Source organism: Crinia signifera, chromosome 6 (genome assembly GCF_055691185.1).
Source record: "Crinia signifera chromosome 6, ASM5569118v1, whole genome shotgun sequence".
In the NCBI taxonomy this organism is placed as follows: domain Eukaryota; kingdom Metazoa; phylum Chordata; class Amphibia; order Anura; family Myobatrachidae; genus Crinia; species Crinia signifera.
In genome coordinates this window covers 14,574,012-14,601,751 of record NC_139222.1, presented here as the reverse complement: position 1 = coordinate 14,601,751, position 27,740 = coordinate 14,574,012, and the positions used below count along the sequence as shown (strand labels likewise).

At 48.8% G+C, this 27,740-nt stretch overlaps 1 protein-coding gene across 1 annotated transcript in view; it reads right to left on the bottom strand.

Moving 5' to 3' along the window:
* Positions 1–26,207, bottom strand: part of LOC146010113 (uncharacterized) — a 35,274-nt gene extending 9,067 nt beyond the window's left edge. The window contains exons 1-3 of the mRNA XM_083151035.1: positions 25,971–26,207; positions 24,353–24,504; positions 20,689–20,806 (exon numbers count right to left, since the gene is read on the bottom strand). Of these exons, the coding sequence (XP_083007161.1) occupies positions 20,689–20,767 (79 nt within the window). The 5' untranslated portion in view covers positions 20,768–20,806; positions 24,353–24,504; positions 25,971–26,207. The remainder of the gene's footprint in view (positions 1–20,688; positions 20,807–24,352; positions 24,505–25,970) is intronic.
* Between the last annotated feature and the right edge of the window lie 1,533 nt (positions 26,208–27,740).

Here is a 27,740-nt window from a genome sequence, read left to right as displayed (position 1 = left end):
TAAAGGTTATTAATCCATTGCTACTCATGTGTACCCATATAATTATATATGATTATATATAATCATATATAAGTCTGCATCCCAATTGAGGACACCCACAATAAAGATTGCGGATAAGGCTGGAATCCTCCTCTCCACCCAACAAAAGATGGTTGATGTAGGCGGCAGTGGTCATATTGTCGGACTGCACTTGACCACCGGGTGGCCTTGAAGTGTTCCACCAGGCAGAGTCCTGAACAAAGTTCATAATTACAGTAGGTTGATGGACAGCCGACTTTCCTGTTAGGTCCTGAAAACTCCGGCTTCAAGTGATTGCTCCCCACACTCGGAGGCTGGCATCAGAGGTGAGGAGAATCCACTACGAAATTCAAGAGGGCATCTATGTCTTGAGGTTCTGATTGAGAAGTCAAGAGGGTAAAAGGGATTTTTGTAAGAACTTACCGTTTGAATCCCTTTCTCTGATATGGTCCTGGTGACACAACTCACATTGGGAAGTAGGAGGGTCCGCAGGAGCCAGGCACCTATACTAAAGCTTTTTAGTATAGGCACCTGCATCCCAGAATCCTCAGTTCAACTTTCAAAGCCACTGGAATACATCAACTCAGTACAAACGCCTGAACATATTATATGCACAAACTTTAACATTAAACATCACTGAGCATACTTACTGAGCGTAAGGGAGGGATCGCTGTGTCACCAGGACCATATCAGAGAAAGGGATTGGAACGGTAAGTTCTTACAAAAATCCATTTTTCTCTTTCAATGGTCCTGGTGACACAGCTCAACAATGGGACATTCAAGAGCCGGTCCTTTGGGTGGGTACGCTCAGGTCTGCAGCTCTCATCACTGCTCGCCCGAATGATGCGTCCTACGACGCGAACTCATGGAACCTGTAGAATTTGGCAAAAGTGTGAACAGATGATCAAGTGGCAGCTCTGCAAACCTGCTCAGCTGTTGCCCCATGGCGAACCGCCCAAGAGGTGGCTACAGACCTGGTGGTATGCGCGTTAATCCTGGCCGGAACAGGCCTACCAACTTTAGTATATGCAAAAGCAATAACTGATCTCAACCACCTGGCAATTGTCTGTTTAGAAGTGGGCCAGCCTATCTTGTGTACATCATACAAGACCAATAAGGTATCCGTCTTCAGAAAACCTTTAACTCTGTCCACATAAATGCACAAGGCGCGCACCACATACAAATTCCTCAATTTGTCCCTTTTCCTAGAACCCTCCGGGCAGGCAGAACGATCTCCTGATTCAAATGGAAAGCTGAAACTACTTTTTTACAATTCAAAAATTGGGGAACTGTTCTAAGAACAGCCCTATTGTCATGAAAAATAAGGAAGGGAGGCTTACAGGACAATGCTCCCAACTCCGAAACACTCTTTGCAGAGGAAACAGCCAATAAAAACACTAATTTCCACATAAGGAACTTAAGGTCAGCAAACCTTAACAGTTCAAAAGGGGGCTTTTGAAGACACTCCAGCACCAGAGACAAATCCCAGGGTGCCACTGGTTATTTGTATAGTGGTTTCAACCTGGAAACTCCCTGAAGGAAGGTTTGCACCTCCAGAAGTACAGCCACTCTCTTCTGCAAGAAGATTGACAGAGCTAATATCTGTACTTTAAGCGATTGGAGGCTGAGACCTGAAGAAAATACATCCTGAAGGTATTCAAGCAATTTTGACAGCCAAAACCTGGACATATGAGACTTCTGTCGCTCACACCACCTAATATAGGTCTTCCAGACCCTATAGTAGTTGGTCAAAGACACCGACTTCCTGGCCTTAATCATGGTATTCACCACTGCCTCGGAGAAACCTTTGCTCTTCAAAATCGCGGTTTCAATAGCCAAGCCATCAAAGTTAACCGATCTAAATCCAGATGGAAGAACGGTCCTTGGCTTAGTAAGTCTGGCCTTTGAGGTAGGCGCCACGATTCCACTGGCAGTTTCCGAACACTCGAATACCAAGACCTCCTTGGCCAATCCGGAGCCATTAGTATTACCGGAATTCCTTGGGACCTGATTCTCTTCAGAACCCTTCCAATCATCGGAAATGGTGGGAAAATGTATGCCAGATTCCCTGTCCAGGGAATGGTCATTGCATCCACAGCCGACACTAAGGGATCCCTCGTCGTGGAGAAGAATTTGGGAAGCTTACTGTTGAACCTGGACGCCATTAGATCCACCTACGGGATCCCCCATCGAGATGCAATCTGTTGAAATATCTGTGGATTCAACATCCATTCCCCTGCTAGCAGCTCCTCCCTGCTCAAGAAATCGGCCTCGACATTCTTCACCCCTGGGATGAATATCGCCGATAAGGCCAGAACATTTTGCTCCGCCCATAAGAAAATCCGAGATACCTCCCACATGGCCAGTTTGCTGCGCGTGCCTCCCTGATGATTAAGGTACGCCACAGCCGTGGCGTTGTCCGACTGGATCTTTATGGGGAGACCCCTCAGCCTGTCTTCTGGCAGGGATAATGCCTTCCAAACAGCCCGGAGCTCCAGGATATTTATCGGCAGTGCTGACTCCACCGTAGTCCACAGGCCCTGAAGCTTCAAGTCCAGGACCACTGCTCCCAAACCCCTGAGACTGGCGTCGGTAGTGACTACCAGCCAGTCCCAAGACTAAAGAGACCGACCCCACTGAAGGGAATCCACATCTGTCCACCATTGTAGGGAAGACCTGGTTTCTAACGTCAGCTTCATACTCTCCGACTTCATGGTCTGTGTGTTCCCCGACCAAGACGTCAGAATGTTCCATTGGAAGGTCCGAGAATGGAACCTGGCAAACGGTCTCGAAAGTCGCCACCATTTTGCCCAGCAACTTTAAACACTTCCAAACCGAGGGATCCGGTGCTTCCAGAATTGACCTCACCAGGAAGGACATGTCCTTGGCTTTTGTCTCCGGCACGAATACTCGATGTAAATGAGTATCCAGGATAACTCCCAAGAATTAGATCCGCTGAGATGGGACCAGTTGAGACTTTTGTAAGTTTAAAAGCCAACCGTGAACTTGCAAAAACTGAATAGCCTCTGCCAGATGTTTCTGCAAGGTCTCTGCTGAATCTGCTTTGAACAGCAGATCGTCCAGATAAGGTATCACAATGATAGCCCTCAATCGGAGAACGGCTGCCATCACCGGCATAATACCCTTGGAGCTGTGGCCAGTCCAAAGGGCAACACCTGGAATTGAAAATGCCGGTCCCCTCTTGCAAACCTTAGGAGTGTTTGGTGCTCTGGGTGAATTGGGACATGCAAGTATGAGTCCTGGATATCCATGGACGCTCTCCCTGGTTCTCTCATCCACCATCCTACAAACTTGTGATGGTAGGACAGCAGAAATTGGGTGAGATATAGACACCGTCGAACTATTTAGCTTTATCTCTCTCCACTTTATCTACTCCAAAAAACTTCCTATTCTAGGACAATTAATTCTCTCTCACTCATAATATCGTCCGTGTATCCGTACTGCAATACTAAATTTTAGCAACAGTGAGTGCACGTTTCGAATTAATGAGCAGCAGAAGATACTTTGGCCAAATCTCTCACTTTCTTTTCATTTGCGGAGGCTCTCCCCAATTCTCTTACCAGCCATCCTCTAAATGTATGATGGTGAGAATATAGAAACCTGGGTGAGATACAGACACCGACAAACTGATTTTCTTCTAAACTTTATCTCTCTTTATCATACAAATGTACCATATCTATAGCAGATGATACAATTGGGACTTGTTTCATTTGGCACAAGACTTTTTCAGTTTGTTTACATTATTGAATCATTATAAGTGAACACAGTGGTTGAGATACTGAATAGCTCTAAACGACATAAAATAATTTCTCTCAGTGTCGAAATTTCTGAATGAAGAGCTCTGTTCGTGCTGTCATAAAGACATATGTGCTACAATGCAACTTTTAAAAAATGTATTGTTATATACTATGTGAATTACCACTTATATTAAAAAAGAATTAAAATAAAAGCTAAGTTTTAAAGTACTAAGATTACACTAACCTTTTTCACTAACTTCGGTATATGGGTAATTTTTGTTTGCATATCAAATTTATGCAAATCATTTCTTAAGAGTGCCCCCAAAAAGAGTCTTCTTTTTCTCCATGTTTTTTTGACATTTATTTACCACTGACTCTGGGGTGCACCTCCAACCTTTAAATACCAAGGGATCCCCCTTTCTCTTTGAGAAGGGGTGCCTTTGCAAAAATTTATAATAGGATTTGGATTTATCTCAAATTGTTACTCCACTCACTTAAAAACTTCTGACAGTTAAGTCTATATACTGTAGTGGAGTTTCCAATGCGGGACGGACCCAAACACAAAAAAGTCCTCTAGTATCCATGGACGCCAAAAATTCTCCCTGGTCCAGGCTAAGAAGCACAGACCGCAGAGACTCCATCTTGAAGTGGTCTACCCACAGGTGGAGATTTAAAGATTTTAAATTTAAGATCGGTCTGAAGGTACCCTCCCGGCTTGGGCACTAAAAACAGAATGGAATAAAAGCTTTTTTTCCATTCCTTCCGTGGCACCGGGATCACCACTCCTTTTTCTAGAAGGGAATGAGCCGCCCCCAAAAGAGCAGTTCGGATTCGTGACTCATTTGGGAGTGGTGTGGGTAAGAATCTTCTTGGAGGAAGACCTTTGAAAGGGATTTTGTATCCCTGTGATACAATGTCCAACACCCAAGGATCCCGATCCAACAATGCCCAAGCTTCCTGGAACCATAACAGACGACCCTCCACTTTGACAACAGATGGGGGCTCCCCAGGCAGTCATGCCAAGGGTTTATCTTCACCTTTGGTGTTTGGTTTCTTCTGGAAAGAGCCGAATCTAGATTTTGGGGCCTTTCCCTTAGATGACTGGAATTTTCCCCTGAATGACTGTCCTCGAAAGGACGCACCCCCACTAGGTGAGGCCAGAAAGGACGGCCGAAAGGCTGCAAACTTAGAAGATTGCTTTGCTGAGGGGGCAGGAAGAAATGTACTTTTGCCCCCGTGGCCTGCTTAATAATCTCCTCCAGCTCAGATCCATATAGTAGTTTACCCTTAAAGGCCAACGCCTCTAAGGCCTTTTTGGATTTATTACCTGCCTCCCAGGCCTTGAGCCACAGGACTCTCCTGGCATTAACGGAGACAGTGGATACTTTTGAAGCCATCTTGAGAGCTTCCTCCTCCGCCTCAAGCACATATTCAGCAGCTGCCTTCGGCTTTTCAGCCAGCAGCAACACACCTGGGTCAGCGTGCAATTTAGTACACAAATTGCTAGCCCAAACAATCATAGCTTTTGAAACCCAGGCTGACGCTATAAGGGGCCTGAGTGTAAACCCCACCCCCTCAAATATGGCTTTGAGGTTTCCTTTAAGTTTCTTGTCCACAGGGTCCTTAAAAGCCACACCCCCTTGGACTGGTAGTACAGTCGCTTTTGAAAGCCTTGGAACAGAAACATCCACTACAGGCACTTTTTCCCAGAGGTCTGCATGTGCCTCAGTCATAGGATAAAGACTCAAAAACCTCTTTGGCATTTGAAGCCTCTTATCGGGCGTTTTCCAAGCCCCTTCCAAAATATCTGTAAACCTTCATCTGCCGGGAAGGTAACAGTCTCTCTACGCTGCCGCTTAAACACCCCTCTGACAGGAGTCTTGTCCTCTTCAGACAAATTTAAAGCCTGCTTAACAGCAGCAATCAAATCCTCCAACCCAGGGAATGTCTGACGTGCATTCTCCTTCCTCTCATGACTCAACAGCCAGCAAAGGCACCGAATAAGACCGTCTAGGAGTCCCCTCAGCATCATTATCAAATTTATCAAGCAGGTCATTAAATCTGCTAATACCCTCTGCAGTATCCTGCATCACCTGCAACAGGGCAGGATCTGCTTGGGTCAGAGGCAAGGAGCCTGAGGACTGCTGAGAGGATGACATAGGTTTAGGGGCAGATACCACAACATCTCTCTGCCTGTCCAACAGCTGCACTAAGGCATTCACAGACCTGCCCAGGGCACTGGCCCATGCAGGCTCCATTTGCTCTACCCTCTGGGGTTCACTGCCCATGGGTCTCACAACTGCGCAAGCAGGGCACAATCCCCCTTTGGTCATCTGTTCAGGGGCAAATTGAAGTGCACAAATACTGCACGCGCTCAATGTAATTGGGGCTCCCTCCCCCAAAGCTACAGACTGTTGCTCTGACATGATGCAAAGAAATCACACAGTGCACAATGAACAGGCGTTATACTCAGTGCTAATGTATATCACAGCCACTTATCTGTCTGAAGCTCTTCCAGTAAAGGGGGGGAAGCGATGTCCAGGAAATCCACACTCAGCCAGTATTCAGCCACTTCAGCTCCGCAGACTATGTCTCCTGAAATGGCACCGAGGGAAGAGACCAAAGTCCCTGCTGCTGCAGTGTCTGTAGCTTTTTGGCGCCAACTACCCCCAGTCATCCGCTCCCACTACTGGACTTCCTAGTGTCTCCCCTTCGCCTGGGGACCACTTGGAACATGCCTGTGACACACTGATGTCCTCTTGGTGAAGAAGCTCAGTGTGCAAGCTCCTCAGAAAATGGCCGTCGCCATCACAGAGCGCCTGTCCCCCATGATCCCCACCTAGCGTGGAGCCGGTTCAAGTGCGCTCTGGAGCCCAGGCAGCTTCTTAATAGAAGCGGCCAGCACCACACAGAGAGACCCAGACAGTGTCTCCTCTGTGCGCAGGGAGCTGAGAGGACGCGCTTCTGTCAGCTCCTGCAGCGCTGGCAGTGCGAGGATTCTGTGAGAATCCTCAGCACTGCGCCCTACCAATATGTGTAAAAATTAATAAAATAAAAAACACCTTCAATCTTTAGCAGCAGCCTCTTCAGTATAGCACCCACTCCGGTGGGCACCTAAAACGAACTGGGGATTCTGGGATGCAGTGGGAGGAGCCTATCACTCTAAAAGCTTTAGTATAGGTGCCTGGCTCCTGCGGACCCTCCTACATTCCAATGTGAGCTGTGTCACCAGTATCATTGAAAGAGAAAGACGAACATCCAGAATATCAGCTGGGACCAGATTCAGACTTGAGATTCCAACCATTTGTCCTGGATCTCCCTCTACAACGGGCAAGAGTGAAACGGAGCATGTTCTCCATGTCGAAAGCAGAAACCATTGACCCTAAGACTCGCCTACAAGCATGCACAGACACCTGTGAGAGAGAAAGTCCCGGACACAGGATTGCATGGTCCTGCGCATGTCGTCTGGCAGGTAGAGCCTCTGTATAACTGAGTCCAGCATGATGCAGAATGGACCATGAGTGGGGACTATGGAGGACTATGGCCAATTGACAATCCAGCCATGAGCCTGCAACAACGGCACCACTGTGGACAAATGATATTTGAGAACCTCCTCTGATTGTGCCAAGATCAGTAAGTCAACCAGATATGGAAGAATTCGAATGCCTTGTCTCCGAAGTTTCCTCCCCATGACTGCCATCACTTTTGTGAAGACACGTGGAGAGTCCAGACAGTAGAGCCTGAAATTGAAAATGCTGACCCTGTACCCCAAACCTCAGGAACCTCTGGTGGTCAAGTCGGATGGGGACATGTAAATAGACATCCTGGATATCCAGGGATTCCAGGAAGTTCCCCAGTTTCAACGACAGGATGATGGAGCGTAAAGTCTTGAGGCGAAACTTGTGGATGCGGAGGAACTTTAAGGTTTTTTAGGTTGAGAATGGGATGGTAAGTGCCATTGGGCTTCTGCACCAAGAACAGGCTGGCATAGAAACTCAGACCCCTCTGAGAAGTGGGGGCTGGGACTATGACAGCTGACTACAGGAGTTTTTGAATAGCCTTCTCGAGGGCCTTGGCCTATGCCAAGTCCCTGGGCAAACGGATTGAAATGAAGGAGCTGGGCAGTCAACATCGACATGTCACGGAGTGGCCTGTTGTGACCACGTCAATCACCCAAGCGTCTGTTGTGGTTTCCAGCCATATTGCCGAAAACCCCAACAGCCGGCTTCCCACTCTGGAGTCCCCCAGGTGGAGGTGTACCCCATCATGTGGACAACTTATTGGCGGGCTTGGAGTCCAGGCATCTGGTAGTCCAGTTCTGTTTTCCCCTTGACCTAGAAGGCCTAGAGGCCTGAGACTGTGGTCTGAAGAAAGCTTGAACCTCTACTTTTGCCCTTGAACTGAAAGGTAGCAGTGTGAGGTTTAAGGGCCGAAATGGGTGACAGAAAAGCGGTATTGGAAGCCGCTGCCGTAGCCATAATTTTGTCCAGCTTTGAGCAAAACAACACAGAGCCTTTATAAGGAAGCGCATCCAAAGCTGTATTAGAATCGGCGTCCGTCTTCCAATATCTGAGCCACGAGGATCATCTGGCAGCAACAGCAGAGCCAGAAACCTGCATGGCTAGAGCGTCCGCCTCCCCCATATACAGGGATGCCTGGTGAATGTATTTGGGATAGGAAGAGTGGATGACTTCAGTACAGTAGGTGCTGCCTCCCATTTAGACCTATCGTCCAGTGCAATGGGGTTAAGAGAGGGGAGGCACTTGGGCAAATTAAATTTGCGATTTGGGTTTAACCCGTATGGTGACAGGCTGTTACTCCAACCCTACACAGTGTTAGCCCTGTGTCTCCCATGGAGTGGAGAATAAAGTAGTGATTATATACACCATATCCATAGTTGCCCAGAGTGCCCCTTGTAGGAATACTTTTTTCTTCTTTTACGTATGGAAATAAAAAAAATGATCTTACACTGATAATGACTGTCATTGTATCAGTCATTTCAAGATTTTCAGTTGTTTAATTTCAAAATTGTGAACAATTACAATTCTAAATGTACTTACAGCAGATCTGACTGTTAATGAAAAGAGAAAATAAATAAAAATAGATCAGACCCAATTAAGACAATGCAACCACCCAGTCACTGTGCCATCACCAACAGAACAGCAGCCATTGGCCAGTAACATTTCCCTGCCATTGTCACAGGACTGGAAGCCTCGTTAGCAGTGATGTCCAACCCCAATGTCCACCCAAACACTGACCTGCACCCATGGTAAATCCTAATTAAACGCAGGGAAGACTCTTCATATACCTTTTTGCTTTCATCACTGTTCGTTATATTGTGGTTCTAACTGGTCTCTAGACCGGCTCAGTGTCCCCAGTCTATGTTAGAGACAAGACCAGGATTCATTCTCATCTAGCTCTGCACTAGACATGACGCTGACACTACAGTTGCCGATCCGGAAGTGATGTGCGTTCCACATACAGGAAGCACATCAGATTCCAGAAGGCATGTGCGTTCCACAGGACTCCGGAATTGCACATCCGGTTTACTAATCAAAATATTTCTGGTTTTTAACACATTTATAATACTCGTTTTTGTATTTGTTGTTTGCATTATTAATTATCTCCTCCTGCTCATGCGCCTCATATAAGTTTTATGATGTTTTTGAATGTATTTGTTTTATATAACAAACACATGTGCCAATTGGATTGTGATTGTCAGATGGGTATATAAACGCCACAGTACCTGGCGAAACGCGTTGGTGGGCCAAGAGGGTACCCCCATCCAGTTCTAGACTTTACCACTCTCCACTATTTGGATCCAGACCAGTCTCTATTTCTTTTCTGTAGGAAGTTCTGCACTGCCCCAGTGGAATGCGTTGACATCCAATAGGGAGCCAGTCACCCTGCACTAAAATAGTCTCAAGAGATGGTGAAACAGATCCAATGCACAATGGGCTACTTTGTAACCAACCATGAAACCGTGCGGCGTACAGAAGAAGTCCTGTCCAAGTAAATCCACAGAACTCAGACTCCGTCTGGTAGAGCCAGATCATCTCAGGAAGAGGCTGAAGGAGGAAAATCCAGAAAGACAAGTTCCTGGTTTAAGTGAAAAGCTGAACTTAGGACCAGTGCAGAAAACTGCTCTATGGTCATGGAAAACCAGAAAAGGCAGGCGTGGCTTGGACGAGCTAGAGGAAGGCGGCAGCTTCCCAGAGCTCTTGATTATATCCTGCTTTATATACTTTTCTCAACCCCGCTGACAGATCGGACACCCATACAGTTTGAGTGACAGCACATACCGGAACACTCGGAGCCACATTTGGTGAGTGGTGACGGACTTTTTGTGCCACCCCGGGCGCCTCATTACCTGCAGCCTACTGTACCACCAGTTCCTGGGGGCTGGGGATCTGCAGGCCGAGGTCCCTGGCACCGGGCTTAATACCCTGCTGCATGAAGTCCTGCTTGAGGTGACCCGTGAACCGGGGGGGGGGGGGTTGGCTGGCGATTTCTCCAGCAAGTTCAGCGGAGGAAGCGGTCTCGGCCGAGACGTGCTGCTGCTGACCGCACGGGAGGGTCCGGCGCCATCTTGTCCTGGTTATTGGGTTGCTGAACTGCGGTGCTCATACACGGCTGCCTAAGCTTCGGTGAATGTTGGTCGGCGCTGGGAGTTATATGTTAGTTCTCCTCTGGAATTTCACACTGCTCACAAGTGACCTTTACTCCGGCAAGTGTACTCTAACTGCGCAGTTGTGAACCCCGAGGCCCTTGCTTTCGGGATAAACGGCATCTTGTGTTACACAAATCCTGTGTGCTATATACGCCTCCTCTGCTACAATCTCTCGTCACCTGGATGGTAGTCAGAGAGGAGTCACAATCATTTGTCCTACTCTACATGGAGGTGATTCTGGAGCTGCAGGCGATGCTGCTAATTACTCTACCCGTTTGGTTTATACTGCTGCACCTATGAAGATACACCTGACCATATACTCTTCTTTTGACCTATATAAATATATGAGTACTAATGGTGCATTAACCCTGTGCATATTGCTGGTGAAATATTTGGTATCCTTCCTGTTCCTCTATTAACAATGAATATACAATGCTCCTGGTCTTCCATCTCTCTACGCTCCAGATATCCTTTGAATAGTTCTCATGAGAATGACAATCCATACAGGATGACGGCTTTAACCCATCAGGGAACTGAAAATTGGCCGGACTAGGGACTTGTTCAGAACTGAGTAGATCTTACTCACCATTTACCTATATTATTTGTTTTCTGCTGATCAATAGCATGTATCAATATTACATAAGTCTTATATTACTAGATTTTTTTTTTTTTTACTGTCTGTTCTTTTTTTTTTTTTTTTTTTGGCTACAAGTGACCTCGTTCATATACTTTATCTATTATATATGAAGAGTCGGAGCAGACATGCTTTAATTCTGGACATCTGAAGGTTTTTGCCCCTCTTGAATTCTTTCAAGCACGTCTGAAGCTGTTTATTTCTTAACCAATTGTTACATCCTGCTTAGAGTGGCCAATCCCGGGATTAAGCCCCTAAACCGCCGGGTTTCAATCCCAGGATTGGAGTTTCCAATCCCGGGATTAGACTGCGCATGCGCAGTCTAATGCTGGGCAGCGTCTGAGCAAGTGCTCAGACGCTGCCCGGCTACTCCTGTCCTGGCATTGTTGCTCTGCGCAGCGTGACGAGGCCAGAGGTCACGCTGCGCAGGCCAAGCAGCTGCACAGCCCCGTCCTGGGCGCGCAACATGATGAGGTCATCACACCTCCCTGAATGGCTCCTGTCGTGAAGTGGCCGCCTCCCACCCGCCATCAGCAATCGCCCGCCCACCCTCCCTTCTTCACCGACCCCCCGCCTGACCGCACCGCAGCGCACATGTAAGTAAACATGCGGGGCGGCTTTTTTAAATTAGGGAAGCCAATCCCGGGAATCCCAGGATTGGGCATTTTTCAATCCCGAATTCCGGGATTGAAAAAAATGCTCCGGGATTGGCTTCCTTAATCCTGCTGAATAGATTATTAGGCACCATTTACATGCGGGAAGGCTGGCCTTGAACTAGCCAAGAATATTTTGTTTCTAGGCCCGTGATATTTCTCCGTTTAACATCCTTTTATTAGGGAGGGAAATAGGAATAGGTTAGTTATAGCTGGTAGATAAGGGTAGTTATTGGGGATCCAGGTATACCACAGTTGGGGCCAGGTCATGCAGGGTGGGGGGTTACGGTAAGGTTTGATTTGGGGTTTTTAGGGACTTTTCTTAGTAATAATTGGGGTTATTTTGGGGTTCTCCTATATCCGGATTGTATATTATGTTGTTGCGATGCAATAATGTTTCTCAATATTTTTTTGTGCGTAATAATATGATGGAGTGTGTAGACAGTGCGCTATGTCTGGTCCGGCATTGAGCGCTCTCCTTTTTGAACATACACCTGAAAGGCGCCTTCAGGTTTAGGTCTTTGATTTATCCTCTGGGAAGTGCGATTTGCTAACCTACACTAGATTATAATCCTCTAATATATGCCTTATGTACATCTATATATTTCAGTATGATATTGTCCTTTTTGTTTTTTACTTATCCTATATGTATGCATCGCAATGGCTAATATGTCTTTAAAAAGACACTTGTAATTGTTCAAATTAAAATCTTCAATAAAAATTACGCAATTTAAAAAACAGAAAAGGCAGTTTGCAAGACAACAGCCCTAACTGGACAGCACGCGTGATCAGACCAGTGTCCAAGTAATAAAGGTTCCTCTGAATTTAAAATGCTCAAAAGGAGTCTGTTTTTTAAGTTGATAGCACCAGATAAAGATCCCATGGCGCTATTGGCAGAGGATACAGTGGTTGAATACGCACCCCACTCTGTCAAAGGTTCAGCCCTTTGGGAGAAGTGCCAAACATCTTTGGCAGAAAATTGACAGGGCCAAAATGTGTAGTTTCAAAACTCCCTGAAGGAAGGCCAAAAACAGAGACCCGAAACTTGAGCAGACCACAAGATGAGGCATTTACACTATACAACCGGTATCCAGGCTTATAGCATAGTGTGAACTAGAGGGAGAGAAAACCTTTGGATTTCAAAAGCTCAGTTTCAAAAGCAAGGCCAGAAAAAAACAACCAAGGAAGGTCCTGGATTAGAAGTTGACCTTCTTGCAGCAGGGATTAGAGACTTCAGAACCGAAGTAAGAGGCACAATATGGACCTACTATGCGCAGAGTTTGTCCCTATCTTGTTATCTTTGGAATTATGCAAAAGTATCTGCTGCCAGTGCCCTCACAAAGTTGGGATACAGATTGGGATGGAACTCATGGTATTATGGAAGTGTAGAAATAACGCCGGAACCCGGTGTTGAGCGCAGTAGACGGCACCGGGACCAGGAGACCCCTTCTTTATCTTACCCTTAACCTATTTTCTCGTTTTTGCTATACCTGTCCCCTTCTCAATCTCCCGTACTCTTCCCCACCTCCACCTCATCTGTCACCCTCTTACCCCCCCCCTCTCATTCTCTCAACACTCTTACCCCCCCCTCCAATTCACCTCAATTCTCAATTGCTCTCAGCCTGTAGTCTATCTCCTCTATCTTTCTTTTCCCCACCTCTTTCACTCCTCTTGCGCTTTACTCCCTCTCCCTGAAAGTCTCTCCATTGCTCTTTCAACCCCCTTCTCTCTCTACCTGGCACGGTCTCTCTCGCTCTCTCCCTGACACCCTCTCTTCAACCCCTTTCCCGCCCTGACATGCACTCTTGTTCTCTCTCTCTTTCCGACCAACCAATATGGAACTTTGAAACTTCCTTTGGCAAGAAACAGGGTGTAGTACAAAGCTTTGACTGTCATTTTATCATGAATAAACACCAACACAATCGCCAATAACATGCTTGCGGTCCACTGACTCAAGTGGCTCAGAAAAAAACAGGCTGCAAAAAATCAAGGATCATATTCAAGTCCCACTGAGTCATGGGAGGAAGAAACAGAGGCTGCAGATGGCTCAGAAACCGGCACCTTCAAAGATCGAGATGTTAACGTGACCAGACGTTGCTGAGGAATAAAAGAAGTCGGGAAAGACAAAAGGAGGAAACTCATTTCTCACACAAGGAGACGTGTCCTGTCCTTATGTAGTGACAATGCTGAGCAGAGACTGGCCAGAGAGTGTCCAGCCTTCAACACTGCCTACTGGAGAACCCTAGCTCCCTAGCCTCTTACGACTGGTGTCTGTGGTTACTAAAGCCCAGCTCCAGATCATAAGTGGTTGGCTGGAAACTGAGGCAAGAGCCAGGTGACCCGAGACAGGTGGAGATAAAGACCTTCACACTTGGACAGCAGGGTCAAATGAAGACACATGGAATAAAACAGCTTTGAAGGCGAAAACAAGTTTCCCTAAAAGACGCATACCCATATGGACTAAGAATGCATAATCACACACCTAGGGACTGGACAGCCAGGATATGGCCTAGCAGGGAAAAGACACTCCCTGTATGGACGTGTTGACAATCCAACCTTGGGATATAAGTGAACCCTTGGAAACAAGGCTTTAAAAAGAACAGATGCGAGTCCGCCTCTGAAGAATACTGATACTCCTATCTATATTCTTGGCATTGGCTACTGAGCCAATGCCAAGGATATAGATAATGGGATTTATGTCTTACCTGGTAAATCTCTTTCTTCGAGGACAACAGGGGCCACAGCCATTACAGTGGGTAGTTGGAGTGGGAGAGAGCACCAGCACCCTAAAGGTTAAACTTGAACTGCCTCCCAGGCAGCCGGGCTCCTCCCCTCCTCTACCCCGCCTCCAGGCCAGGAAGCTCAGTTTTTTTTAACAAGCCAAGGCAGGAGACAAGAGAGAAGGAAGAGAAGCACCGCACAGAAACACATTCTGAACACAGGTTAGAACCCTCAACCGAGGAACAATATAACATAATCATAACTTAACCGTAACGGAAGTAAAGCAGGCGCAGCAGGGAGGGATCCCTGTGGGCCCTGATGTCCTCGAAGAAAGAGATTTACCAGGTAAGACATAAATCTCATTTTCTCCTTCGGGAGACATCGGGGCCACAGCCATTACAGTGGGACGTCCTAAAGCAGCCACCTATGGGTGGGGACGCGCCTGTGCCGCAGCCAACACACTCCTGGGAGGCAAACATGTCAAAAGCGCAAAAAAGTATTGGCGGACAACCAAGTCGCCGCCCTGCAAACTTGTTCAACTGTAGCACCGCCCCTAACAGCCCAGGACACCCCCACAGACCTAACGGAATATGCCCGAATCCCCACCGGAACCGGGAGGGAGGCTCCCAAATATGCCTGCCAAAGCGAATCCAGCGGGCAGTAGTTTGCGTAGAGGCAGGCCACCCTCTCATCTGAAAGCCATAGGAGTACAAAGAGAGAGAGAGTCTAACTAGTGCAATGGCCCAGAACGGCGCACATACTGGAGATGCGCCCCGGCCGGACAACGTCCAAGGAGGACCAAGCAGTAGAAACCTCGTACTGACTTAATGTCGGAACAATAATGTCCTGGTTGACAGGAAAGCTGGACATCACCTAAGGCAATTGAGAGAGAGAGAGGACGGTACAAAGAACTACCCAGTCATAACGAAAGACCACGAATAAAGGACTTACAGGACAGAGCTGACGGGTCAGAGACTCCCCTGGCCAAAGCTATCGCCACAAGAAAATGATCTTCCAGGCGAGTCAACACCGGTTCACCTACCGCAAGGGCACAAAAGGTGGGCCCTGAAGCCGACAGGACTAGAGAGATCCCATGGGGCAACCGGGTAACAAAGGGAGGCTGGATATGCAAGACACCCTGCAGGAATGTGCAGATATCCGTTGACAGGGCCACCCGTCGACAGAAACAGATGTACAAGGCCGAAATCTGAACCTTTAAAGACGATAAATGCAACCCAGCCCCCAGGCCCTTCTGCAAATGGACAGAACCCTAAGCCAGGTAGTAAGTCCCGGAATTTGAAGTGTAGAGCTTGACACCAGGAAAGATAAGCCCTCCATATGCGATGGTACACCCCCGTCTAGGAAGGTTTCCTCGCCTTGAGCATGGTGGGGATCACTCTTGAGTGAAAGCCCCTGGGTCTTAACCCGGAGGTCTCAACAGCCCCCCAGTCAATGCCAGGTGCCTCAAGGCCAAGAGTTAGATGTGGACCCTGAGAGAGCAGGCCTGTGCATAGGGGTAAGTGAATAGGAGGAGCTACTGACAGGGGCTGCAGATCCGAAACCCAGATCCGTCTGGGCCACGGTGGAGCAACCAGGATCAACGTGTCCTCCTCTGGCATCCGCTTGCGAGTAATTCACAAGAGGAGTAAGAATGGCGGAAATGCGCCATCAACGTGTCCTCCTCCGGCATCTGCTTGCGAGTCATTCACAAAAGGAGTAAGTATGGTGGAAATGCGCCCTCAACATGCTGTCCTCCGGCATAAGGTTGCGAGTCATTCGCAAGAGGAGTAAGAATGGCGGAAATGCGCCATCAGTGTGGACGGCCACAGGGCGGACAGGGCTTCCACCAGGCAAGCCCCCACGGGTCATAAGACCCGGACCCGCCCAGTGGAGATATGTGGTTATAGCGAGAGGGCAACAAGGCCACCTCGGTTAGGCTCCACCATGGTACCAGCATTTGAAACACCTCCTTATGGAGGGTCAAGTCGCCGGCATCCAGTGGTCCAGATACCCTGGAATGACCTTTGACAAGTGACCTCCCCCCAAACACGGAGACTAGGCTCCGTGGTAAGGAGTGTCCACTGGTGGATCCCGAAAGGCCATCCCCGTAGTAAAGTTCCGCCCCAAAGCCACCCTGAAAGGGAGAGAGGCACTGTTGTGTGAACTTCTGGGGCCGGATATTGTTCTAGGGTCCCAACCCCTTGGAGAGAATCCTCCCCTGTAGAGGGCGGGAACGGAACTGAGCCTATTTTGCCAATGCGAAGGCCGACACCACAAACCGCAGGGCCCCCCCCCATGCAGGCATGCACAGACACCTGCCAGGGGGAGAAGAGATGGCTGATCCTGGACTGTAGGGCAGATGGCAATCCCCAAGAAGGGATATCCGCTGCCAAACAGTATCTAATGGCTCTGGCCCGAATAAGAAGGAACCCTCAAAAGGGTTTTTGAGTTCGGGCCTTCCAAGAGCGCAGACCCCAGTAGGTGTGTGCAGCCCAGAGCCTCCACCCCCATGGTAAAGTGTCCCCTGATACTTAATAGAAGGCAACAGGTTTTCCTCAGACACCTGTCCGCTGCAAGAGGAGTTGCTCACGTAACTAAGGCCGTAGCTACCCAAGCAGACGCCTGGGCAGGAGTGCGTCCACCTTAGGGACAGTCTCCCAGGGGACTCTATCCTCCTGTGGAATTGGGTAAAGGGAAGGGAAACCGCTTATGGCAAGCTAAACTTCCAGTTAGGTATCTCCCAACAGATGACTTGTCAAGTATACTGATTTACGGAAGAAACCCAGAGTACACCTAAGGAGGTTCCCAAAGGTGTAGGCGGCTCAGCGGGGTCATTTAGGGCAAGGACCTCTTAGACAGCTGAGATGAAGGCCGGCACCTCAAGACAAGGAGTAGGATTGACCTCATCACAGGCCCCCCCATCGAAAATACCGTCGTCGACGGCCCCCTCTAGACAATGCTAATTCTAGGTGTCCTCATTTCTGTCTCTGCTGACGGAGGAGTATGGACAACGGGGGTATCCACAACCTGTGTGTACAGAACGCTTCCCCTGTGCGTGGGGCCACACCCTCCAAGGATGGACAGCACCCACTCAAGGGGTTCCACCCTGAGGATGATGCTAGTCCAAGGCTGCAGGGGGTGGTGTAAATGAGAGCTTTGTCTACTAGCTGCACCGTCAACTGAGTAAAGAACTTGGGCCAAGCAGGTTCCTGAGAGGAGGCTGTAGCTGTAGGCTTCACCCACGCATTGTAGCAGCTTGCGTATAAGCTTTACTCAGTCATGGGGGCCTAGGCCAGCATCACAGGATGTACCAGACATCAGCGCCGGAGCCCCAGAGTCCCAGGGACTCCCCTGGAAGGTATTGCAGTATTATTGCACTGTGAACCGGCAGCTAAAGGCACCGTGAACACAACATACTTTTGACAAGCAGGAATAGTGTTAATACAGTACACAATATACAGCAAGCATACAAGGCAAACAATGCCATAAAATAGGCAGGACGCCTATATGGCACCACCAACACATCATACATGTGAAAGCTACGCACAGTACCCAGTAAGCTTGTACTAAGCACATATTGCAATGATATAGGCAGGCAGCCTATATGGTGCCGATAACACAGCATACCTGTGTGTACTATGCATGTACTACTTGTACTAGGCATACATTGCAGTGACGTAGACATTTAGCCTATATGGTACTGTTAATACAGTACCTCTGTGTTAGAGCTATATGCAGCACACAGTAAGATTGTACTATGCATATATTGCAATGACATAGGCAGGCAGCCTATGGGCGGTATTCAATGTGGCTGATTCGCCAGGTTTTTATGGCGATTTTTTTGCTGTAAGGTGAATTTCTGACTAAAACGGTGAATCACCCTATTCAATGACCAGATGGCGAATACATTTCAAGGTTTTTTTTTGCCATGATTCACCGAGTAGCAATCGCTATCTTTTTATGGTGAAGTGGAAGGTGAACTTTTAAAATAAAGTGTTTTGTTTTTTACATTTGGTGTCTAAAAATCAGGAATTTTATTCTGAGGAGGGGCATGCTATTTTTATTCATGTGCTGTAAGCACATGAATATATATTTAATTTAAAAAAAATATATATATTTTTTTTTTTACACAGACCAGCCAGCAGGGGGCCGGGAGCCGAGCCGCTCATTACATATTCATATATTCACTTCACCCGATCATAACATATGCATGATCGGGTGTAGTGAATATACCCGGTCCCCTGCTGGCACCCCCGGGGGGGCAGCCTGTGCTGCCTGGCACCCTGGGAGCCCACCTCCCCCCCACAAACGTTCTGGGGCAGGCAGGGAGACTTCCATCTCCCTGCCTGCCACCGTCCTCAGGCTCCCTGCAGTGTCCGCCGCAGGAGCTCAAATTCGCCGGTCAGGGGCAGTGAGCCCCTGACTCGTTGAATACCGGAGCCGGCGAGGCTCCGGAACGCAGCGAGCAGTGGCGAATGTGCAGCGAATCCTAAACAGGATTCGCTGCACATCGCCAAAATGCACATTGAATACCGCCCTATATGGTGCCGATAACACAGCATACTTGTGTGTACTAGGCATGTACTACTTGTACTAGGCATACATTGCAGTGACAGACATTTAGCCTATATGGTACTGTTAATACAGTACCTCTGTGTTAGAGCTATACGCAGCAAACAGTAAGATTGTACTATGCATATATTGCAATGATATAGGCATATATGGTACAGCCAACAGTCTGACAGGCAGTGATAGTGTTAAGGCTATATACAGTACACAGGAAGCTTGTATTAGTCGTACATTGCTTGTAGCCGACTAGGGCATGAACTCTGTCTGTAACCGCACTCCTGTTTTTGAGGACACTGAGGTACAGGGGAGACTGGTCAGGTGCCCGGCAGTGAAAGAGTGGAACACCAGACTGGCTAATAAGCTCTCTGTGTCCCTCTACACATGCTGTAATACAATGCAGGCAAGCATAGCAGAATGCAATGCAATAATGGCACAATGGCTCTGCAGCAACAAAGGCTGGCTGGAGCACTATACTGCACAGTGTCCCGAAGGAGGGGTACAGGGGGGACTTGCCCAAGTGACCTGGCAGTGAAGAAGTGGAACTCCGGGTGGCTGTGAGCTCCCCCCGTGTCCCTCCTCACATGTAGCAGGCAGGCAGGAAGGGATGTCAGTGGCGGGAACTCTCTGTGTGATAAACACAGTTCCCTGCCTACTGTCCCCGGGTGGAGAGGCTGATGTGGGGGGAGCCTTCTCCCCCTGCTGACAAATGGCCACCAGGGATTGAGTCCTCATGCAGCGCCGGTAAAATGGAGGGGATCCGGCACGCGCCGGGCGGCCGCGCATACCGTGCGCTGCTGCCCACAAACAAGTTACCCTGTTGGTCCAGCGGGACAGGCGGCGAACCGGCCGACCGCTTGCTAGCCACAGCCGGCGCTCCCCCTCGCCGGCTGGAACAGCCGCTATGTGAGCCTCGCTGCGCTACTCGCATGCGCTCCCAGCGGGGAGCGCGTTACTCACTGTGCCCTGCACTTGTGGTCCCCGGCGTCCAGTGGTGGCTGTATGCTCCCCAGTGCCCTGGGGCCGCTGCAGGTCCCCACCCATGAGTGGTGATGCAGCTCCGGACCCGGGTGATGGAGCCTGCAGCACAGGGGTCTTTACAGACCCCCAGTGCTGCTGCTCTGTCACTGACAGCAGTCAGTGTAAAATAAACATAAAAACTAAAATATAAAAATGAAGTTAGGCTGCTAAAATAGCAGCCCCTCTAGTAGGTGCATATGGCTCCTGCCAGCACCCGAAAAAACTGAGCTTCCTGGCCTGGAGGCGGGGTAGAGGAGGGGAGGAGACCGGCTGCCTGGGAGGCAGTTCAAGTTTAACCTCTAGAGTGCTGGTGCTCTCTCCCACTCCCACTGTAATGGCTGTGGCCCCTGATGTCTCCCGAAGGAGAAAGGAGACAAATAGGAAGCGGGAGTGGGCGGGTACTTAGGGTACCAGATAGGTCTCCTGGCAAAAAGCCCCCACTACCTGAAGAGTAAGCAGAATTCCCCATTGTCCTCTGGAACAGGATCCTATCTATAGCCAGAGAATCTCCTGAGGATAAACGAGACGACCTTAAGTCTTAGTACACCTGTATTTAATCAATCAATCCCAGCATCCCATAACACCGCGCAGCTACAATGTGCAGAATTTCCCATGCAATAACATATCAATAACATGATTATTACTCACCTGTGCTGGGATCTGTATGGATTTCCTCCGCATTACATGGACGATCTCTCACCGCACACGTCTCCTCGTCTCCCTCCATATCTTCTTTAATATTGGTTGGATCTTCACGCTAAAAACCCTGCAAAATACAAAAGAACTTGTTGAACGAGAACCCCACAAATTAGCCTCAAAGTGATGGTGAAACACGGTCAGGACGCTCCCTACCACCCACAGAACTAACTACTTACAGTCTACACTCTGACTGATTATATTATCCAACTATTCAGCTATACTTTTATCTAATTACATCTTCTTTTTCCTTCTGTGTTATTTTTTGCTTACTTATTAAACACACACATGCACAATAATCCCCAGCAATCTCTCTATCCCACAGGTCTCCACCAGCTCAGTGTATAACACACAGTCTACAGATCATACAGTTATAAGTCACCTTGGTATATTGGCAGGACCCCACATCACAGCTACCGGTACTTGTGCAGTTTCACAGCGCCACCGCGCGCACAGTGAAACTAGGCAACTTGCCAGACTCTGTGTTGACTGTGCGCGTGCCGCTCTAGATGTAATCTAGGTTATCAGCAGCAGCGGCACACCGCTAACAAACGGGGCTTCTAAACTAGACACCCCGGCACACCGCTATCAAAGTGGGTGTCCCAAATGTAGACGCTAAATTTAGACGCTTTAGCGTCTAAATTTGCACTCCCTGCAAACCGCTAAGAAGGGTGCATCTAAATTTAGACGCTAAAGTGTCTAGATTTAGTTGGGTCTAGGGGTACATAGGGGTGCACTGTGCATAATACTATTAAAGCTGTTCACAATGACACTAGTCAACGTAACAGCTGTCGACCTTGTTAATTCCACTATCCACGCCACCCCGAAGCGTGGCGAGTGCAGCGAGCCCCACGAGGGGACGCAGTACGCGTCCGACCGACCTTTTCATACCCCCACTATCCACGTCAGCGTGGAGTTGATTTTATATAGTGTGGCGAGCACAGCGAGCCCGAAGCGTGGCGAGCCCCGCGAGGGGCCGCAGAATACATGTAAAGTAATCCGCGGGGCTCGCTCGGTGCACTCGCCGCGCTTCAGGCTCGCCACACTATATAAATTCAACTCCACGCCGACGTGAATAGTGGGGGTATGAAACGGTCGGTCGGACGCGTACCGCGTCCCCTCGCCACGCTTCGGGTTACCGTGGATGGTGGAATTAACAAGGTCGACAGCTGTTACATAGACTACTGTCATTGTGAACAGGTTTAATAGTGTTTTGCACAGTGCACCCCTATGTACCCCTACACCCTACTAAATTTAAACGCTTTAGCGCGCGCTGCTGCTGCCAGTTGATAACGTAGATTACATATGGAAAGCAGGCACGCGCTGCGCTGAGAACAGCTAGAGAGGCGCGCGCACAGTAAACACAGAGTCTGGCAAGCTGCCAAGTTTCACTCTGTGCGCGGTGGCGCCGTGAAACTACACAAGCACCCAGCTACCTGATCCTCCTGTGGGGTCCTATGAGTCTCCTCTGTACAGTGCTGGGAATACTGAGGACGGGGACATCTCTCTGGGGTATCTCTGTTACTGGGCCCATCTGTAGGAGACACACAGTGACTGAGGACATGGTATATATGTGATTATCCTGGGAATACAGAGGACGGGGACATCTCTCTGGGGTATCTCTGTTACTGGGCCCATCTGTAGGAGACACACAGTGACTGAGGACATTGTATATATGTGATTATCCTGGGAATACAGAGGACGGGGACATCTCTCTGGGGTATCTCTGTTACTGGGCCCATCTGTAGGAGACACGCAGTGACTGAGGACATGGTATATATGTGATTATCCTGGGAATACAGAGGACGGGGACATCTCCCTGGGGTATTCCTGTTACTGGGCCCATCTGTAGGAGACACGCAGTGACTGAGGACATGGTATATATGTGATTATCCTGGGAATACAGAGGACGGGGACATCTCTCTGGGGTATCACTGTTACTGGGCCCATCTGTAGGAGACACGCAGTGACTGAGGACATGGTATATATGTGATTATCCTGGGAATACAGAGGACAAGGACATCTCTCTGGGGTATCACTGTTACTGGGCCCATCTGTAGGAGACACGCAGTGACTGAGGACATGGTATATATGTGATTATCCTGGGAATACAGAGGACAAGGACATCTCTCTGGGGTATCTCTGTTACTGGGCCCATCTGTAGGAGACACACAGTGACTGAGGACATTGTATATATGTGATTATCCTGGGAATACAGAGGACGGGGACATCTCTCTGGGGTATCTCTGTTACTGGGCCCATCTGTAGGAGACACACAGTGACTGAGGACATTGTATATATGTGATTATCCTGGGAATACAGAGGACGGGGACATCTCTCTGGGGTATTCTTGTTACTGGGCCCATCTGTAGGAGACACGCAGTGACTGAGGACATGGTATATATGTGATTATTCTGGGAATACAGAGGACGGGGACATCTCTCTGGGGTATCTCTGTTACTGGGCCCACCTGTAGGAGACACGCAGTGACTGAGGACATGGTATATATGTGATTATCCTGGGAATACAGAGGACGGGGACATCTCTCTGGGGTATCTCTGTTACTGGCCCCATCTGTAGGAGACACACAGGGACTGAGGACATGGTATATATGTGATTATCCTGGGAATACAGAGGACAGGGACATCTCTCTGGGGTATCTCTGTTACTGTGCCCATCTGTAGGAGACACGCAGTGACTGAGGACATGGTATATATGTGATTATCCTGGGAATACAGAGGACGGGGACATCTCTCTGGGGTATTCCTGTTACCGGGCCTATCTGTAGGAGACACGCAGTGACTGAGGACATGGTATTATGTGATTATCCTGGGAATACAGAGGACGGGGACATCTCTCTGGGGTATCTCTGTTACTGGGCCCATCTGTAGGAGACACGCAGTGACTGAGGACATGGTATATATGTGATTATCCTGGGAATACAGAGGACGGGGACATCTCTCTGGGGTATCTCTGTTACTGGGCCCATCTGTAGGAGACACGCAGTGACTGAGGACATGGTATATATGTGATTATCCTGGGAATACAGAGGACAGGGACATCTCTCTGGGGTATCTCTGTTACTGGGCCCATCTGTAGGAGACACGCAGTGACTGAGGACATTGTATATATGTGATTATCCTGGGAATACAGAGGACAGGGACATCTCTCTGGGGTATCTCTGTTACTGGGCCCATCTGTAGGAGACACGCAGTGACTGAGGACATGGTATATATGTGATTATCCTGGGAATACAGAGGACGGGGACATCTCTCTGGGGTATCTCTGTTACTGGGCCCACCTGTAGGAGACACACAGTGACTGAGGACATGGTATATATGTGATTATTCTGGGAATACAGAGGACAGGGACATCTCTCTGGGGTATCTCTGTTACTGGGCCCACCTGTAGGAGACACGCAGTGACTGAGGACATGGTATATATGTGATTATCCTGGGAATACAGAGGACAGGGACATCTCTCTGGGGTATCTCTGTTACTGGGCCCATCTGTAGGAGACACACAGTGACTGAGGACATGGTATATATGTGACTGTCATGTAATGTGTGTATGTAGGTGGCTGTCAGTACCGCTCCCCAGTAAAGTCTCCTGTTACCCATTGATGTGAGGGGCCGGTAATTCTCCATCATCCCGTCCTTGTGTAACTCCCAGGTGCTCTGGAAATTCTTCTTATGATTCAGCGGGTGCGCACGGTGACAGAGAGACAAGTGCAGGCGTATGTCCCCTGTGTGTGCAGGCGTATGTCCCCTGTGTGTGCAGACAAAAGAAAACACAGTTAAGATCCAACTCAATTTAGTGACCTAGATGTTTCTCTACGTGGGAAATAACAGAGGTCACCAGTATACAAAAGTGCAGTGACAAAATAAACAACAATATACAATGCACAATAACTAGTTGTTATATGGTAGCAATATTCTCAAGCTAGTTTAGCTTTAATGCAGTCACTATACCTAGCGGTAACCTTTAGGGATTTTAAATATATGCCACAGGTGAGCAGGTGACACAAATGGGTTAGGCCTTTAAACGCGTTCCACACAGGTGAGCAGGTGACACAGTACACAACATGAACTACTGTATAAGATTAGCATTATAGGAGAGGACATCTGCCTAACTCCTCCCACTTTATCATAAAACACACCATATGCAGTAGCTCCTCCCCATTCAGCATATCATCAAACACATCAGCATTTGGTGAAGGAATGGCTACCTACCCGAGGGGAGCCTACCCTGTAACCCAGGCATGGGGAACCTTCGGCTTTGCAACAGTTTTAGCATAGACAAATAGCAAAACTGTAGCAGGGCATGCTGGGATGTGTAGTTCAACATCATCTGGAGGGCCAAAGGCTCCCCATCCCCGCTCTAACTTGAGCTTTTATGGAGCGATAAAGTGGCAACAAATCAGCTCCTAACTGCAATGTTAGACAGTTGAAAAAAATTACAGTTGGGAGCGATGGTATACGATTTTTTATTGTACAACCACCCTGATGGATCCTTACAATGTTAAATGCCCCCCCACTATCAACGCCAACCCGAAGCGTGGCGAGCGCAGCGGTACGAATCCTCCGACCTTTTCATACCCTCACTATCCACGTTGGCATGGAGTTGATTTTAGATAGTGTGGCGAGCGCAGCGAGCCACCGAGCCCGAAGCCTGGCGAGCGTACGCGAAATACATGTAAAGTATAGTAAAATCTTTTGATATTTTTTTGAAATGGATGTTGCTGGCTTTCTAATTCTTTAGTATATTACATTTATGAGCCATTGTACTTTAACCATTGAATTATTGATGTGTGCAGCCCAGTCTCAGGATCAATAAATATATATATATATATATATGCAAAAATTGATTTGAGTATTGTGGAATTAATTCCTCAGTGTGGAAGGTTGCAGGCGCAAAGTACTCTATTGGCCCCCGAAGGGTTAATCTCTGATGTCAGGGGACATTGCAGGGTGCCAGTCCCCAGTGCATGTAATGGTGCAGTCACTAATGAGCCCATCACTGAGATCCGGGCACAGTATATACCCTGTATATGGGATACATCACACTGTGCCCATGTAACACTGTATAGGAGCCATTGGGATGTGTATATTATGCACCGCGGCCGGTAACAGATACAACCTAGGCTGCATTACATAACCCCCCAATAATCAGGGCCCGATATGGGGGTTACACTGCTGCACACCCGGTTACCCGGAATAGAACACCCTACTTACGTCCGGAACAAAGGAATTAATACAAAGCCACCAGGAACGGCGCCGCTGGTCCCGGAGAGCCGCTGAGCACGCTGCGAGCGGGAAAACGGGTGGAACGCAACGCAGGAAAGACCGGAAGTAGACCGGATACAGGCGGTCAGTTGGAACGCACAGGCCGGAAGTCGGGAGTAGCTAGCTTCATCTGCTGGGCCCGCCCCGGGGTGAGAGAGGAGTTCACGACTGCAGTGCACAGTGCAGGGGGGCTGGGCGTGGCCTGTGCGTGCGTGTTACTCCCAACCACTTACCTACCTACTGTCCTTATGGCCACAGATATATATCCCCCCTCCAGTCATGGACCCAGGGCATGATGGGAAAATTGACAAAATTGAAGGGGGTCTAGTCACTACCCCTTCCTTGCAGCTGGTATCTCACAGGCTCGTCCACCCATCATACCCTCAGTATGGCATGTCACCACTTCATAATGTTCCTGCAAAAGCCAGGCTAATAATGGGCAGCTATACTATGGCCATTTAATAGCTGGTCCACTGTTTCCCTATCTGTGTGCCTAAGCACCCTGGGGGGCCACGGGGCTGTTGCACGGGGTGCTCAGCAGAGCCAAACTTCCTATTAGGCACGTGAGGCACGTGCCTAGGGGCGGCACATGTTTGGGGGCGGCACTTGGATGCCTGTGATAGTAGTCAGCCTGAAATGTACCAATAGCTGCAAAATATCCACTGTGCTGTACCACATTCCATCTTGAATGGAGTGTAAATGGATAGGACATGCAGATACTGTCACTGGAAACTGCCCTACTTAGTAAATATGTATACATAGTAAAAGATTGGCTATCTATCAAATGCGGGCATATATAATCGATACAAATAATACAATTAGGGGGGGCGTTATTGTTGTGCTTAGGGGTGCCCTCACCCCTAAATCCACCCCTGGTGCTCAGATTGGAGTTTCAGGGCCAAATCAAATGAATAATGCTCAAAGTTATAGGTGAAACATGGACAATCATAAGCACAACTGTATGACGTCACAGTGACATCACTCTTCTCTCCATACCTCCCAACTGTCACGATTTCCGCGGGAACGTCCCGATATTTGGGGACGTTCCCGCGTCCCGCCCAGGGCCGCCATTGTCCCGCGGTGGGGGGGGACAGTTGGGAGCCCCCCCAGCTTGCCGAGAATAGACGCTGTGCGCATGCGCACAGCGTCTATTCAGCGCCGACGAGCGGCGAAAACGGGGGCGTGGCCGGAGTTCGCATCACCCCGTGAGGCCCCTTTTCGGGAGCGCGCAAACGTCCCGACCTCCCAACTTCAAAAGTTGGGAGGTATGTTATCTCTATTACTGACACAGGGACCTGACTGGGGAGGTGAGGGGGTCTGGGAGCATCACAGTGACATCGCTCTTATCTCTATTACGGACACAGGGACCTGACTGGGGAGGTGAGGGGGTCTGGGAGCATCACAGTGACATCGCTCTTATCTCTATTACGGACACAGGGACCTGACCGGGGAGGTGAGGGGGTCTGGGAGCGTCACGGTGACATCGCTCTTATCTCTATTACTGACACAGGGACCTGACCGGGGGGGTGAGGGGGTCTGGGAGCGTCACAGTGACGTCACTCTTATCTCTATTGCTGACACAGGGACCTGACTGGGGAGGTGAGGGGGTCTGGGAGCGTCACAGTGACGTCACTATTATCTCTATTACTGACACAGGGACCTGACTGGGGAGGTGAGGGGGTCTGGGAGCGTCACAGTGACATCACTCTTATCTCTATT